Source organism: Rissa tridactyla, chromosome 3, assembly GCF_028500815.1.
Source record: "Rissa tridactyla isolate bRisTri1 chromosome 3, bRisTri1.patW.cur.20221130, whole genome shotgun sequence".
NCBI lineage: Eukaryota > Metazoa > Chordata > Aves > Charadriiformes > Laridae > Rissa > Rissa tridactyla.
Genome location: NC_071468.1, coordinates 33,659,151 through 33,672,288, shown reverse-complemented (window position 1 = coordinate 33,672,288; position 13,138 = coordinate 33,659,151). Strand labels below are relative to the sequence as shown.

The following is a 13,138-nucleotide window of genomic DNA, read 5'->3' as shown; positions in this document are numbered from 1 at the left end:
TCCAAAGTAATACCTCTGCTTCCAAGCTGATATATGTCACCCTCATAGCCCTTGTAAAGCTCTTTAATGGAGACATGAGCCTATTAAGCTCTTGCGAAAGCAGCTGGCCCTCTGCTGCACACAGGTGCTGGGAATCATCTTGGGAGCAGAAGTCCTGACTGGAAAACCTAATTAAAAGACCTAGCACAGAAGCAATAGAAAGCAGACGAGATTTACATGTGAAGAAGGTGCACCCTGCTAGGCTGGTGGTGCTGTCCAGGTGGAAGAGGTTTCTTTCCCTTTATTTAAAGGTTTCTGTTGCCTGGCCTGAAGGAAGCTGGAGCATATTTGGCTCAGCTGCTTGGTGGTTTTGTTGGTTTACTGAAAGTAGATGTAACATACATGGTTTTCAGGTGCCAGGAAGTAAGGCCAGCCCATAGGCACTTCCAAATGGGATCAGGTGTTGGGCTTCAAGTAAAACATTCCTGTGAGGTGTAACCAGGCTTGGGCAGGGTCGTCTTGTAGCCTTTCAGGGGATTCAAACCACATAAAATAGTTAACAGCCAATTATTAGTTTTCCTAGTTGTGTTTCTCAGCAGTCCTGTATTGCAGGTGCTCTCTGGTTGCTTGCTTCAAGGATGTGTGATAACTACAGGTAACAGAAATTAAGTTTTTTACAGGAGTTTCTTATATCTAAGTGTAATTTGTCTTAGCCCACATGCACAAAAGAATACAGATTCAGGCAAAATAAGCAGGCTTTTCCCTGTCTCATTATCTTCATCCCTTTGAGGCAAACATTAGGTGTGGGTTTAAATCTTTTAAATCCAGGGGATCACTGATTTCTTTAAAAATCACAGAGTCTTTTTGTTGTTCCAGGTGATATTGCTGTGGGTGAACATGCTTTTTCAATTAGATCTTTATTCTTCATTCCTTCTAACTGTTCCTTAAGTCTTCAGCAATATCTGTAGCAGCAATACTTATTCTACAGGAACAAAGTCTTTATTTTACTGGGATAGTAAAAAAGAATTAATGAACAACATAATAAGCATCACCTGAGGCACATGTTAGGGGTTACAACTAACTTGGGGTGTTTGGGGATTATCTCTTTTAACAACCCAAAATGTATGTTCTTTCTCTCCTCTTGGCAGTATTTTTTTTTCCTTCAATCTTTGTTTTCTCTCACTTTAGAAAAAACAAAGGAAATACCTTTTCACCTTTCAGTTAACCAAATCACCATGGAAAATCTTTCTGATTGGAGTTAGCTGTTGAGAAGTAACTGCTGTCGTGGCAATTCACGCACTGCAGAATTTAATGATTTCACAATCTCACAGCATCAATGCTCAGACTAGTTACATTCCCAAAAAATCAGCCTGATGCTGTGGTATATTTGAAATTAATATACATCATTACTATTTAAGCTATTACCTTCTTTATATTCCAGTAGCATCTAACAGACCAATGTAAAATCTTTTCCCCGGTTCCCAGTTCAATTCTGACCTTTCCTTCTAAATCTGTTAGGTTGTCTACACTTTCTTGTTGAGATTCTGGTGTATAATTTCACCAAATATGTGTGATTTAGTAAAGGTTTAGTTTTACAGTGAATAAATAAGGACAATAGTATAAACCTAGTACAAAACAGAGACTTCTTTTGCTATGCAAATAAGTATTCTAAATTACACATCATCCTACTGCTAGAATTGACCTGTGCCCCGACTTCAACTTAGAAACCAAGCTCTGATCTGACGTGCAGATCTGCAAATTCGTGTTATAAACGGGTAATTACATTCACTGTTATTAAAAACTCATAAAACCTGGACGTCACGAACAGCGTGAAGGCCACCAAGATGCCCAAGCATCTGGACAAAGTCAGATTAAAATTATTAAAAAAAAAAGTGGAAGAGGTGGGTGACAGGCTCGCAAAGCCGCTTTCTCAGGTTTTGGTTTTTTTGGTGTTTTTTTTCTTCGTTTTCCCTTCCCCTCCCCGAAACATCCCTTGGCGCTGACGCCACCAGCCCGACCCCCGCCGCGGCGACTCCCCATCCCCGCCGGGCCGGGCCGGGCCGCACCTGGGCCGGCCCCGTCCCCGCCTCCCCCCGCCGCCGCTACAAAAGCGGCCGCCGGAGTCCTCACCACCGCGCTGCCCTCCTCTTCCGCGGAGCCTCCGCGGGGAGCCGGAGCCTCGCCGGGCCCCTGCGCATGGGGGGCCGCCCTGGACATGCCCTTCTCCCTGCCGGCGGCGCCGCCGCTCCTCGGCTTCGCTCTCCTGCTGCTGGCGGCGGCGGGAAGGTCCCTCCCGGTGAGGCAGGTGAGTGCCGCGGAGGTGCCGGCGCCCTCCGCTCAACTTGCGCGGCCGCGCTGGGGCGTTGTGGCTGCGCGGGCGCCTGCACCTGCCCGGCTGATCCCCCCCGCTGCCCGGCTCGGCGTCCCGAGGTTATTCGTTGTGGAGGGGGCCCCGGGGGGCTGCTCTCCGCCGCGGTTTTCCGCGCCCGCGGAGCGGGAGGGCTGTGGGAGGCGGCAGCTGCTCGTGGTTCCCCGGGTGCGCCTCGAAGACGGGTTAGAAGTTAAACGCGTTACTTTTTTGGGTGCCCGCGCCGACGCTCGGCAGCAGAACGAGCGGCCGCGGGGCTGGTGCGCGGAGGCGTTCCGCGCCTCCCCCCCTGCGGAGCGTCTCTGGGGGAGAGTTTGGGTTCTGGGTGAGGGAAGGGAAGAAGCGGAGACGCTGCTGCGAGGACGTTGCCCTCGAGGAAGCGGTTCGTCCCCCTCCTCGCCCCCAGGAAATAACAGGCTTGTCGGTAATGTCAGGCAGAGTCGGTGCCGTGGGAAAGGGGGAGCGGGGTGGCGTCGCCTGTGAGGCGGGACGAGCCGGGCGGGGACGCGGTAGAAGTGGAGGAGGGAACGCGGGTGGGAAACCCCTTTTCTGGAACCGAGAGGCGGGGGACGGGCAGGATCCGCCACGGGCGGCTCCTCAGCGCTGCCTGCCCGGAGCGCCGGGAGAATCGCCCTGATGCTTCCCCCGGCAGCGGCCGGGTGGAGCAAACGAGGCCGTTGGGGTTTTCCCCCTTCTTCCGTGGGCGCCGTGGAGCTGCCGGCCCGGCCGAGCTGTGCCATGGAAGAGGCCGGAGCAGGCTCGGGGGGAGGCCGCTCGGGCAGGAGCGGGGCTGCGTAGGGCACACACGGTGCGAGGGGTGGGAAGACAAAGTCTTAACTCGTTGTGAAGAGCAACGAGAGGCGATGGGCAAGAGGGAAGGGGCAATGGACAGAGAAGGGTGACTGCAGTTCGGTGGGGTTGGGGAGGGAGAGAGACAGGAGAGTGTGGATGTGGTGGGAGGAGGGCTGCTGCTGTAGGGTGAGCAAGGGCAGACTCTGAAGAAGTCTGAAGAGGTGGTGGGCTGCAGAGGTGAAGGGAGGGAAAGCAAAGCTGATGATGGACCATGTTTATTGGCTGTGCAACTTCTTTTCAGTTGCTGGAGGTCTTTGAGGTTACTGATTTATACAGAAGGAACAGCAAGAAGGTGATCTGTTTAGTTCCCAACTATGTCGAAGTCTGTAAGGTTGTCTTAGGTTCTTGGCTTCTGGGTTTTTTGGCGGGTTTGTTTTTCCTTGTTATGGACGTCAGGCCCTTAAAGGAGCAACAGGCACAAAGTTACATCAAGGAAAATTCCAGTCAGGAAAATCTCTCCATCATGAAGAGGATCAAATACTGAAATGGGACCCAAGAGGGGCAGGGGAGCTTCCATGCGTGGAGGCATTTGTTATTTGACAGGATAAGGCACTGAGCAGCTTGAGCCTGTACCACTGAGCAAACTAATCGTGGGGCTGCCAGAGGCGGAGAATCCACATGAGGTACCTTTCCTAGCAAAGGGGTCGTCTTTAACTGGACACAGAACTGGGGGGAGGTGAGAAGAGAGAGACTTCTCTAGTCTTAACACTATGGTCACCCTTTGACTTCAGCCTTGCAATAAAACAACTACTTTTATAGCCTCTTCTGACACTAGAGGGTCTTATCCAACAACTTGTCTCGAGCAGTGATTGTGCTTGTCGCATGCTGAGAAAATGTACAGAATACTCTGCTCAGTCCTAAGTATACAAAAGCATGGGACTCTTGTGGCCAGAGGTCTTTCCTCAGGTTCACCTCAGAATAATGTTAAAGGTAATACTTAAACTGAAAATAGGACTGCTTAGTAGTGGGTAGTGAAATTCAGGTGATAGCAGTCAGCTGCAAGGTCTTCTGGTTTAAATGGGCAAGACAGGTGTGAGAGGAAGGCAGAATGGTTTGATACGGAGTTGGGGGAGGAATTATTTTATTGGTACTGTGACTACTGTTTTCACTTCCGCCTTCCCTTCTCTCCCCCACAACCCCTTAAACAAGTGAGAAAGAGAAGAAGCTGAAAATGTACATAGATGGGAAAAAAAAAAAATCCAGAGTTTTTATTTGAGGTAGTGCTTTGTACTTGCCATCATCTTAAATGCAGGGTGACTGGAAATTGCTAAATAACTGTCTAGATCTTCCTTGCTGCATTGAGAGTAGTAAAATGACCAAGAGCTGGTAGCACATGGCTGCATTGCAGACTCCTATTACTGATGACAAGCCTGTGTCCTTTCCCTGCTTGGCCTTGAGCAGCAATGTCATGCTGCTGCCAGGGCTGACACACAGCAGGTTCCCTACCATCCGGTTCTCTCTTGGATTTCAGATCCTGGTTTTCTATGTAGTACTTACGCTCAAAGGTTTGATAAAGATAATCTTGAAGAAAGTAGTTTAAATCTCAGTGAAGAGCAGACAGGAGCTATGCCACTGTTCTTAATTGGGGTTTCTGCTCTTCAAACAGCCCTGGTGCTTTTGTTCCTCAGGCTGAAATGTGAATAACACAGGCTCCTGGGTGGAAGTACAAACGATTGAATTCAGTGGAAAGGTTGCAGATCTTCTGCTCTCCTCAGCTATTATTTCTGAAGTGCTCTTGTATGGGAATAGAAAAGTACTTGCATTGATATCAGTGCTACCATTAATTAGAGCATGTGAGCGTTTAAGTATGTGTATGTTGTTGGCACTCTCTTAATTACTCTTGTGATTTTTAGGCTTATTTAGATACAGCTGTTAGTCTGTTTTCCAAAGCAATGGTCAGCATGACTTCTTTAGGCTGCAGGTGTTAGGGGTGCATATAGTTACTGCTACTTGCTCAGCCTTCTGAAGCCTCCTGTGGCTGCTTCTCCTTCTGCAGCACCTGTATTTAGGATCAGGTATTTGTCTTGGAGAGGACTAGCTTTGAATCCTGATAAGCCAAAATGAAAAGATGTGATGTGAAGGAGTGGCTTCTAATGCTTCTGTACTGCTGCCACAAGCTTGCAGGACCATGCATATTTTGACTTCTCGTCTTCTGTTGCGTTCCCTTAATCCTGAGAGAACTGAACTAAGGCTCCTGACTCCCACTGCTCTGCAGATTTGTGTTCCTTAGAAGTCATTAGGGTGGGAAAATGGCTATGGTGTTTGGCTGAAAAACAAATAGAAAAGTGACCCGGAGACTAGTGAGTCCATGGAGAAGCAGGGATGGGGGCTTGGGCTGCATCTTGATTACTTGGACAAAGTCTTGAAGAAAGTAGTTTAAATTTCAAGTTTAAGGGCCTTGATTACTTCACCTGGACAAAACCCCCTCCATGCTTAGGTTGGCTGGACGTTTTGCGTTCCTCTTTTTCTTTATTTTCTGCACCCAAAATCTTGCCTGGAGCTGGTTTGCTTGTTGCCTGAACTCTGAAAATCAAAACGTGCTAGACAAGCCTCAGCAGCACATACTGGCAGTGGTATAGAAAGCAATGGAGAAAAGGATGAAGAGACAAGGTTTGACACTCTGCCACCTTGCTGTGGTTATCAAAGGATACTTGGCTGGCTTCTAGGCAATGGGCTCCTTTCCCGGGAATATGGCCAGGTTCTTCAAAACTTAATATTTGCAGGCCACTTATATTCATGACTATATTAATATGGTATAGAACTTTAAATTGCTTAATAGTATAATCATCTAAATTAATACAGATTGAATTGGCATCCCAAATGACTAACACCTTTATGTATTCAGAAAATAATGTCTTTTTTGTTGTCTGCCTTTTTTTTTGTCAGAAACAACTCTAATTTTCTAGAAACTCCGTAAAGTTAGTAACAGTGTCTGTACTATAAAACCAGATGCCCTAACCTGGCAAATGTGATTATACATACTAGAAAGAAGATACTTAATTACTTGTTATAATATCCCAAACCTAAAGGCGGGGGCGAGGGGGAGAACACTTCAGGCTTAAGGAGCCTAGGATATCAGATCTACAAGGGCCAAAGGAAAGGACTGTATTTCACGCAGCAGAACAATGACCTGGCCCTTCGTGTTGTTTTAAAGTTCTGATGTCTGGTCCGGGCAAGCTTAAGTTAGTGAAACAGTTGTCAAATCTTTCTACCTTTCCCCATATTTCTAGTGCCATTACTGTACATCCCCCCCGCCCCCCCCATCAAACTAGGTGGCAGTCTGAAAGAGTTTGGACAAAAGTATTTGAGATGAAGTGTATGCAGATACAGCTGGGTATGGAAGGGCACGTTTCATGGCTGTATCGGCAGTGAAGCACGTATAGCTCTCTTCTGTGAGAAGAAACACTTGGTCTTAAAGTGATGGAGCTTTGCATAACTAAAACTCCTGCCCTTCAAAAGTTGTAGCTCTGTAGCTGCAGTAGAGTTCAGTGAAACCAGGCCTGATATACAAAGCATAAACAGTTGTCTGCTGGCTGTCAAAGAGTTTTTTTTTTTTAAAGGTATTGTATCATATCCTGTTTCTGTTAACTTGTCAAACTAAATCGAGCTTTAATTTGCTGTTGATTGATTGCCACTTACTTGAGAGGACAAACCAGGAGGAGCTGTTATCTCTGAAATCCACAGGGCCTTCACTAGTTTATAACTTGGAGCAGTCCTTTGGAAACCTGATTGTTTCCTTCTGCAGTGCCGTAGTGAAATGAAAGCTATTATCTTTGCGTTCCACTTCTTTCATTAAAAGCTTTTGTATTTCTTTCTCTGTGGTAAACCAGCGTGTGTACTGCCGCCAAGGCTGTCTGCTCAAGTTTCCTTGGCGCAGCATATTGGTTCTATTGTTTGTGTCTTAACAAAAGTAAGTTTACACAATAGCAGATATGTCTTTGCTATGGAAAAAAGTTGTCTGCTCAACAGAGAAGAGACCTTCCATTTGAGCCCTGCAATCTTGTTTTCTTGTGAGGCTGAATTAAAACATTGTTCAGGAACTCCTTTAATTGATTCAAATCTTCCTAGCCTGGCTACCCAAGAAAAGACCAAGTTTAATGCTTGCATCCAATGCTTCCCATCAGAAAAGGGATAAGGTAAACAGTATCTAGGGATCTCTAGCTTGCCAAATGGAAGGTAGCCCCTGCAAATGTCATAGTTTATACAAAATGCAGCAAATGTCAGCTTACGATAGGTGACTATAGGTTTGCTGCTGGTGGCTGAATACTGATCTTTGATGCTTCTTTCTGTTCACTACTGGAAACTGGTATTTGTAAATTGCAAGCACGCTGGCCTGTATGATCTGCATTTCAGTGATCCTTTGGTGTGAATGTGGAGGAGCTTATGAAATGTGTGTCCATCTTCACAGGTAGGAAGAGAATCTCCAGGCAAAGTTGCAGCAGCAGCGTCTGTGGTTTGTAACGGTGTAAAGTCCACTTCTTCCACTGCTGAAGGAAAGTAGATGACTCTACTCTTACTGCCATGAATGTGGACCCATGCAAAGGGAAAATCCCTGCAGTTTTATCAGGACTTCAGTAAGCCTTACAGTGTTCCAGGGGTACAGTGTGGCAGATCTTTGTGGAGGAGGGCATGAGTGGCTTTCTACCAGTTATCTTGCCCTTAGTCTTTATGGTCTTATCTTCTTAAAGAAACAAGCAACAGCCCCTGCCCTCCGATGTATGTGAATGAATTGATACAGCTTGCAAAGCTGTGTATCGAATACTATACAGAAGCTATGTATGGAATAGACGCAGGCTTAATTCAATTGAATGAACAATTAAAAGTGGTAGCTGGGTAAAGGAAACTGTAGTTTACACACGTCGAAAAGAATAGTTCTTTCAGCTGATCACTTTACTGACTACGTCTTATTGCTGTTTCGCTATAATTGATTGTTAATGGCTTGATGTCTTAGTGCAGTCTGGCATTGACTGCTGGTTTTCTTGCAATTGATTGTATTTCATTGTTAGTTCACCCTCTCACTGTCTTTTTCCAAAATTGTTATATGCTGGCTTTCCCTGTCGCCATATTTTTCTGTCTCTTCTGTCTGTTGAGCTCATGTGCTTTCTCCTTTTCTGTTCTTGCCTTGTCTCACTTAGGCACGGGCCCTGCCACTCTCCCAGTGCCTTCTTTGATGCCTTTGGGACAACTTTTGAAACTTGAGTTCTTGTTTTGGTGTGTAGGTTCAGCTGCTGTTTGCTGCTGCCATTTGCCTTGCTGTATTGCTGTTCCCACATGCTCTCTCTGCTGTACCATGGGAGGAGTTCAGGAAAGTGAACCTGCTTAGGAGTTCAGGAAAGTGAACCTGCTTTCTGGTTGTGCCTTGGAAGTGGCTAAAGAGTAAAGATCTGTGTGGAAGAACCTTCTGCAAACGTTGGACTGTGACCTCCTTGAGAATAGTTGAGAAGCTGTTTCTTGCCAATTTGTTAGACTTAATGTCTTCAGGGCAAACAGGAAGAGGGGTGTGTATGGACATATCTGCATAGGACAATCTTGCTCTCTTAAAGAGCTGCATTTCTGACTAGAACTTTTTGGTAACCCCTCTGACATCTGCGGTTCTGGTGCTGCTCAGCACATCAGTCTGAAAAGTGAGCCACACTGAAAGGCCTAGTGCCAGGAAAACCAAAACACTGCTGCGGCCAGCCTAAGGGAGAAGCTGGAGGGAAAACAGTGCTCTCATATAGATCCTTCTCCACATGTGAAGAATGGTGGCCACCAAGACTCTTGCATTGAGCGCACCTCTGGTGCTTGGCAGAAGCTTATGGAACAGTCCTAAACCTGAGCATGTTTTTGGGGCAGCGTGAGTAGTTTGTTTAGACTGTGGCTTGCTCTTATGTGTGGGCAAGCCAAATGCAGGCGAGAAGCTCAGCTACCAGAAGAGCTGCCTCCTGAGGGCTCTGGCTGTTGTTCATAATGGGTATTTCTTTGGTGCTTTGAAAGATGATCCAACTACTTGTGAGCATTATCTTATGTGCTGAAGCAATTGAGGAACGGCAGCTGAGACCATAACCAAGATTTACCATGCTGTCTGCTGAGCTCTGATAACCAAAGGAGACGTACAAAACACCTTCCAAAGGAGTGTGTGGATTGCACCTCTTAAAATCAGACTCGGGATATTTCAGGATACGTAGCATCAATCTTTCTCTTCCTCTGAATTCTGCTAGCAATGAACTTCCATGTGTTTCTTTCCCATAGGAAACTACTGTCTTATTTTTGTGTTTGCTAATATTCCCCTTCTGCTCTATAGATAGCCATGCTGCTCATGGTATTGACCAGGATCTCCTGGATGCTGTATTCATCCTTATGTATTGTTTCATTCTGAAGAATATTTGTGTGTCTTTGTTTGTTTGTTTGTTTTTTTTTTTTTTTTTGCTCAAAGCATATTTCAGTTGTTTCACTGCAGGTCAACTCTTTGCAACTAAGTTTCGAAGAGTTTGTTTTTAATGCGGTCAGGTTATGAGTCACATTTCGCATCTGCTCATCTTTCATCAGTTCAGTCTTTCTCAGAATCTGAAAAAAGCCCTAATATTAAACAAGTGTAATTGGACTGCATGACAATGGAGGGGTGTGACTGGGGGGAATAAAGGAGGGATGGCAAGTAGATGACTTCTGAACTGCAGCAAGTGTGACTCAGTCCTCTAAAAATCTCTTAGAGCAAAGAAATTGGAGGATTACCTTGTTATCTTGATAGGTGTGAAAATCCACCCAACCCCCTTCAAAAAAAAAAAGCAACCAAACAAAAAACCCAAAAAAACCCCACAAACCAAAACAAAACCAAAACTCCCACCCTAAAACAGAACTGAACTTCCATAGCATTGTAGGACATCAGGTTTTTTCTTTGAAGTTTGCTGTCACTGTACAGGGCATTAGGACGATAGCAAGTGAGGGGGTTTGGTGTGTCCCTGCAATTACAGAGATCTCATCACTGAAGTCTTTTATTTTTTCAAGATGACATAGTCAGCTTTTAATGGAGAGAAGAAAGGACGTAGGGTCTGCGAGAGACTGTTTTTAAGTTGGTTGTTAGATTTGAGGCCACATAACGTGCAGAGTATACAAGAAAGTATTTGATGTGCATGTTAGCAGGAGCCTTGGTGAATGCGGCTGAAGATTGTATTCTGTGCTGCTGTTCATCACTAAAGCCCCATCTTTGGGGAGGGGTTGGAAACGTTAGACTAGCCTTCTCTTGACTTTTGTCTCGCGTCCTTCTGTGATATTTGGATCTTTCTTAGCTTTTTGTTGAGAAGAGAAATCCCAGGCACAGCATGCCATATGTGCTCTCAGCAACCCAGCAGATTTTTTTTTTGTTTCCTCCTGTAAAGGACACTCAGAACTATTGCAGGTAAAGTAATGGCAGAAGCCTTGCTCCCTTTGGAGGGCATCTCTGGTCTAGTTTTCTGCTTCTGCAGGTGCCTGGTAGAAATTCCGAAGTATGGGGTTAATATAACTACTCAGCTGTTGTGTGACAAACTACTAATTATTTCAAACCTTCTGGGAGAGACTGACATGCCTGATGTCTGACGGCTTGTTTCATAAAATTCATTTCCTGACATGCATAGATTCCTGGCAATGTGGGAAAAATTGAAGAAAACGTTCAAGATGGAAATTTGAAGAGAAAACCTTTCAAGATGGAAATTGATAACTTCGTTTGCTCCTCTGGTGTGTTTAGCGTGCCATACAGAAGCTGTTGCTGTAAGACATGTTGACATACAGTAAAGGGTTGGGCTTATAGAGTTGGGTGTACAGAAGACACTGGCAAGTGTCAGGTGTCTTGATGCTGAATTGGAGGGGGAAGACCAGGAAGCTTTCAAAAGACTTGGTTTATAAGTTGCAGAATATTGTATTCTAGTTACTACTTCATGAAATGAATGAATTTACTCATCCTGATTTGATCTTTGTGGTGTTCAGACTCAGTTACAGTGAGTCCCCTGGGAACTGGAATAGATTGGCAGGGAAAGGTACCTGTCTGGTCTGGGAAGTCCAGAAGTCCGTTGCCTTTATGGCTGGCTGTGACTCCTCTACAGACTGATCATTGTGCTGAGTTTTGCATCTAAAAATCCAAATTCAGCCCCTTTCAGACAGGGTGAGAATCTAGGTATCAACACTTGAATTTTCAACTGTGTTTCACTAGGTGAAATTGAGTAGGAAGCACGAAGTTTGAAGGGAACGCCAACATCTAGAAACTTAACAGCCTACCTTCTTGTTGTGGAAAGAGTCAGACCTGGAAAAAAAACCCTACACTTCCATGTAAGTCGCCTTTAAAAGTGTTGTGGGTATTGCACACATACAGTTGTGCGTGGGTTACAAATAACAGATACAGCCCTCTATCGTTGGATCAATGATACTCAGTTAGGTCAATCCCCATCTTCCTCCTTCAGTCCTATTCCTCCCAAATAAAAAGTATTCTGCTATACAAAGCTAATTATACAGAATGAAGGAGGCTTTTATTTTTTATCCCTTGAGATGGGAAAATTAAGGATATAGGATTTGATCTGAATTTTTTGAAATAGCTATTGGTCTTTGCTTTTGTCAGATGCTGAGGTGTCCTCTAATCTATTGCCCTTCTCATTTACTGTTTCTTAATGAAGAAAAATTCATCAAGTACCATTTGAAGTGCATCACTCTAAGAATAACAAAAGGATCCTATTCCTTTTAAACTTGGTGACACTGCAAGCTGAGTACACTCTGGGGGGGAAAAAAAGAAAAAAGACAGGGAGTTGTTATATGCTGTTTACAGTGACACTGCGTAGTTATAAATTGCATGTCAAAAAATTTTTATTTGTAGCGGGCTTCTTTCAAAAAGCCCCAAATCCCTAATATGTATGATTTCTCTAAATTCAGGTATAAAGGTGTTCAGAAACATCCTATTCAGGCAGTATTTCAGAAAACTAGGTTCCAACATACTTGGTGTTGTGATAGATGCACTTTAAGCTTATGTCTTAGCACTCCTGTGCTGTTTATTAGTTGAATCTAACTAAAGTTGACACAGGAAGCTTAAAAAAAAAAAAGAACAAAACTTCCCCCCAAAAAGACACAAACAGCGAAAGAAAACCTGCATCCAGTCTCATTCCGTTCAGCTCCCTATGGACTTGTAGGGGGCAGCTATTGTTCATTCAAGGATAAACTTGCATTAGAAGGTATCTGTAGAATAATTCGGTATGCTCTGAATTTGTTCATTGCTCTTTGGGGATTAAGACACCTGGTGGTAATGAATGAGGCTATTAAAGCTTTCTAGAATAAAACTGATTCTATTACTAATGACATGTAAGGATAAAAGAATGTTAGCTTTATAGTTTGAACTCTTATCTCTACTATTGCAAAGCTATTAAGTTGGCTGTAAATTGCAGGAAACAAAGCTGGGGTTTTAAACTGCATTTCTTGATATTATTTTTTTTTTTCCCACTTGTTTTGGTGTCTAAGCTACATTGGTGTCTCAAGGCTGGAATCACAGAATGGCTGATGTTGGAAGGGACCTCTGGAGGTTATCTGGTCCAACCTCCCTGCTCAAGCAGAGCCACCTAGAGCTGGCCCTGTGGTGGAAAATTTTATTTACTTCTATGGTAAGATAGCATCCATGTGGAGCAGCCAAAGAGCTCTGTATTTCCTAATCTGTGTTCCTACTTCCTTGCTGCTTAGGGTAAAGGAGTGTTGGGACATCCTCTGACAGTTCAGGGAAGCTTTCGTCTTTCTCCTCACTCATGCCTTCTTCCCCACTCTACCACCCTTCATCCTTCTTAATTAACTAGGAACTGAGTTTACAGGTGGCGTTTCACCATCCACAACTCTTCTTTTTTTTTTTTTTTTTTTTTCCCAAGAGATGCAAAGCTCTAATAAATCTCCATACAACAGACTTACAATCACCCGATTGGACTCGGATAAGCCTTTATGTGATTGCACCAGCAATGA

The 13,138-nt window shown here is 44.7% G+C and overlaps 1 protein-coding gene across 1 annotated transcript in view; it reads left to right on the top strand.

The window, feature by feature from the left end:
• Nucleotides 1–2,157: 2,157 nt before the first annotated feature.
• Nucleotides 2,158–13,138, top strand: part of GLP1R (glucagon like peptide 1 receptor) — an 85,393-nt gene continuing 74,412 nt past the window's right edge. The window contains exon 1 of the mRNA XM_054195767.1: nucleotides 2,158–2,284. Within this exon, the coding sequence (XP_054051742.1) occupies nucleotides 2,195–2,284 (90 nt within the window). The 5' untranslated portion in view covers nucleotides 2,158–2,194. The remainder of the gene's footprint in view (nucleotides 2,285–13,138) is intronic.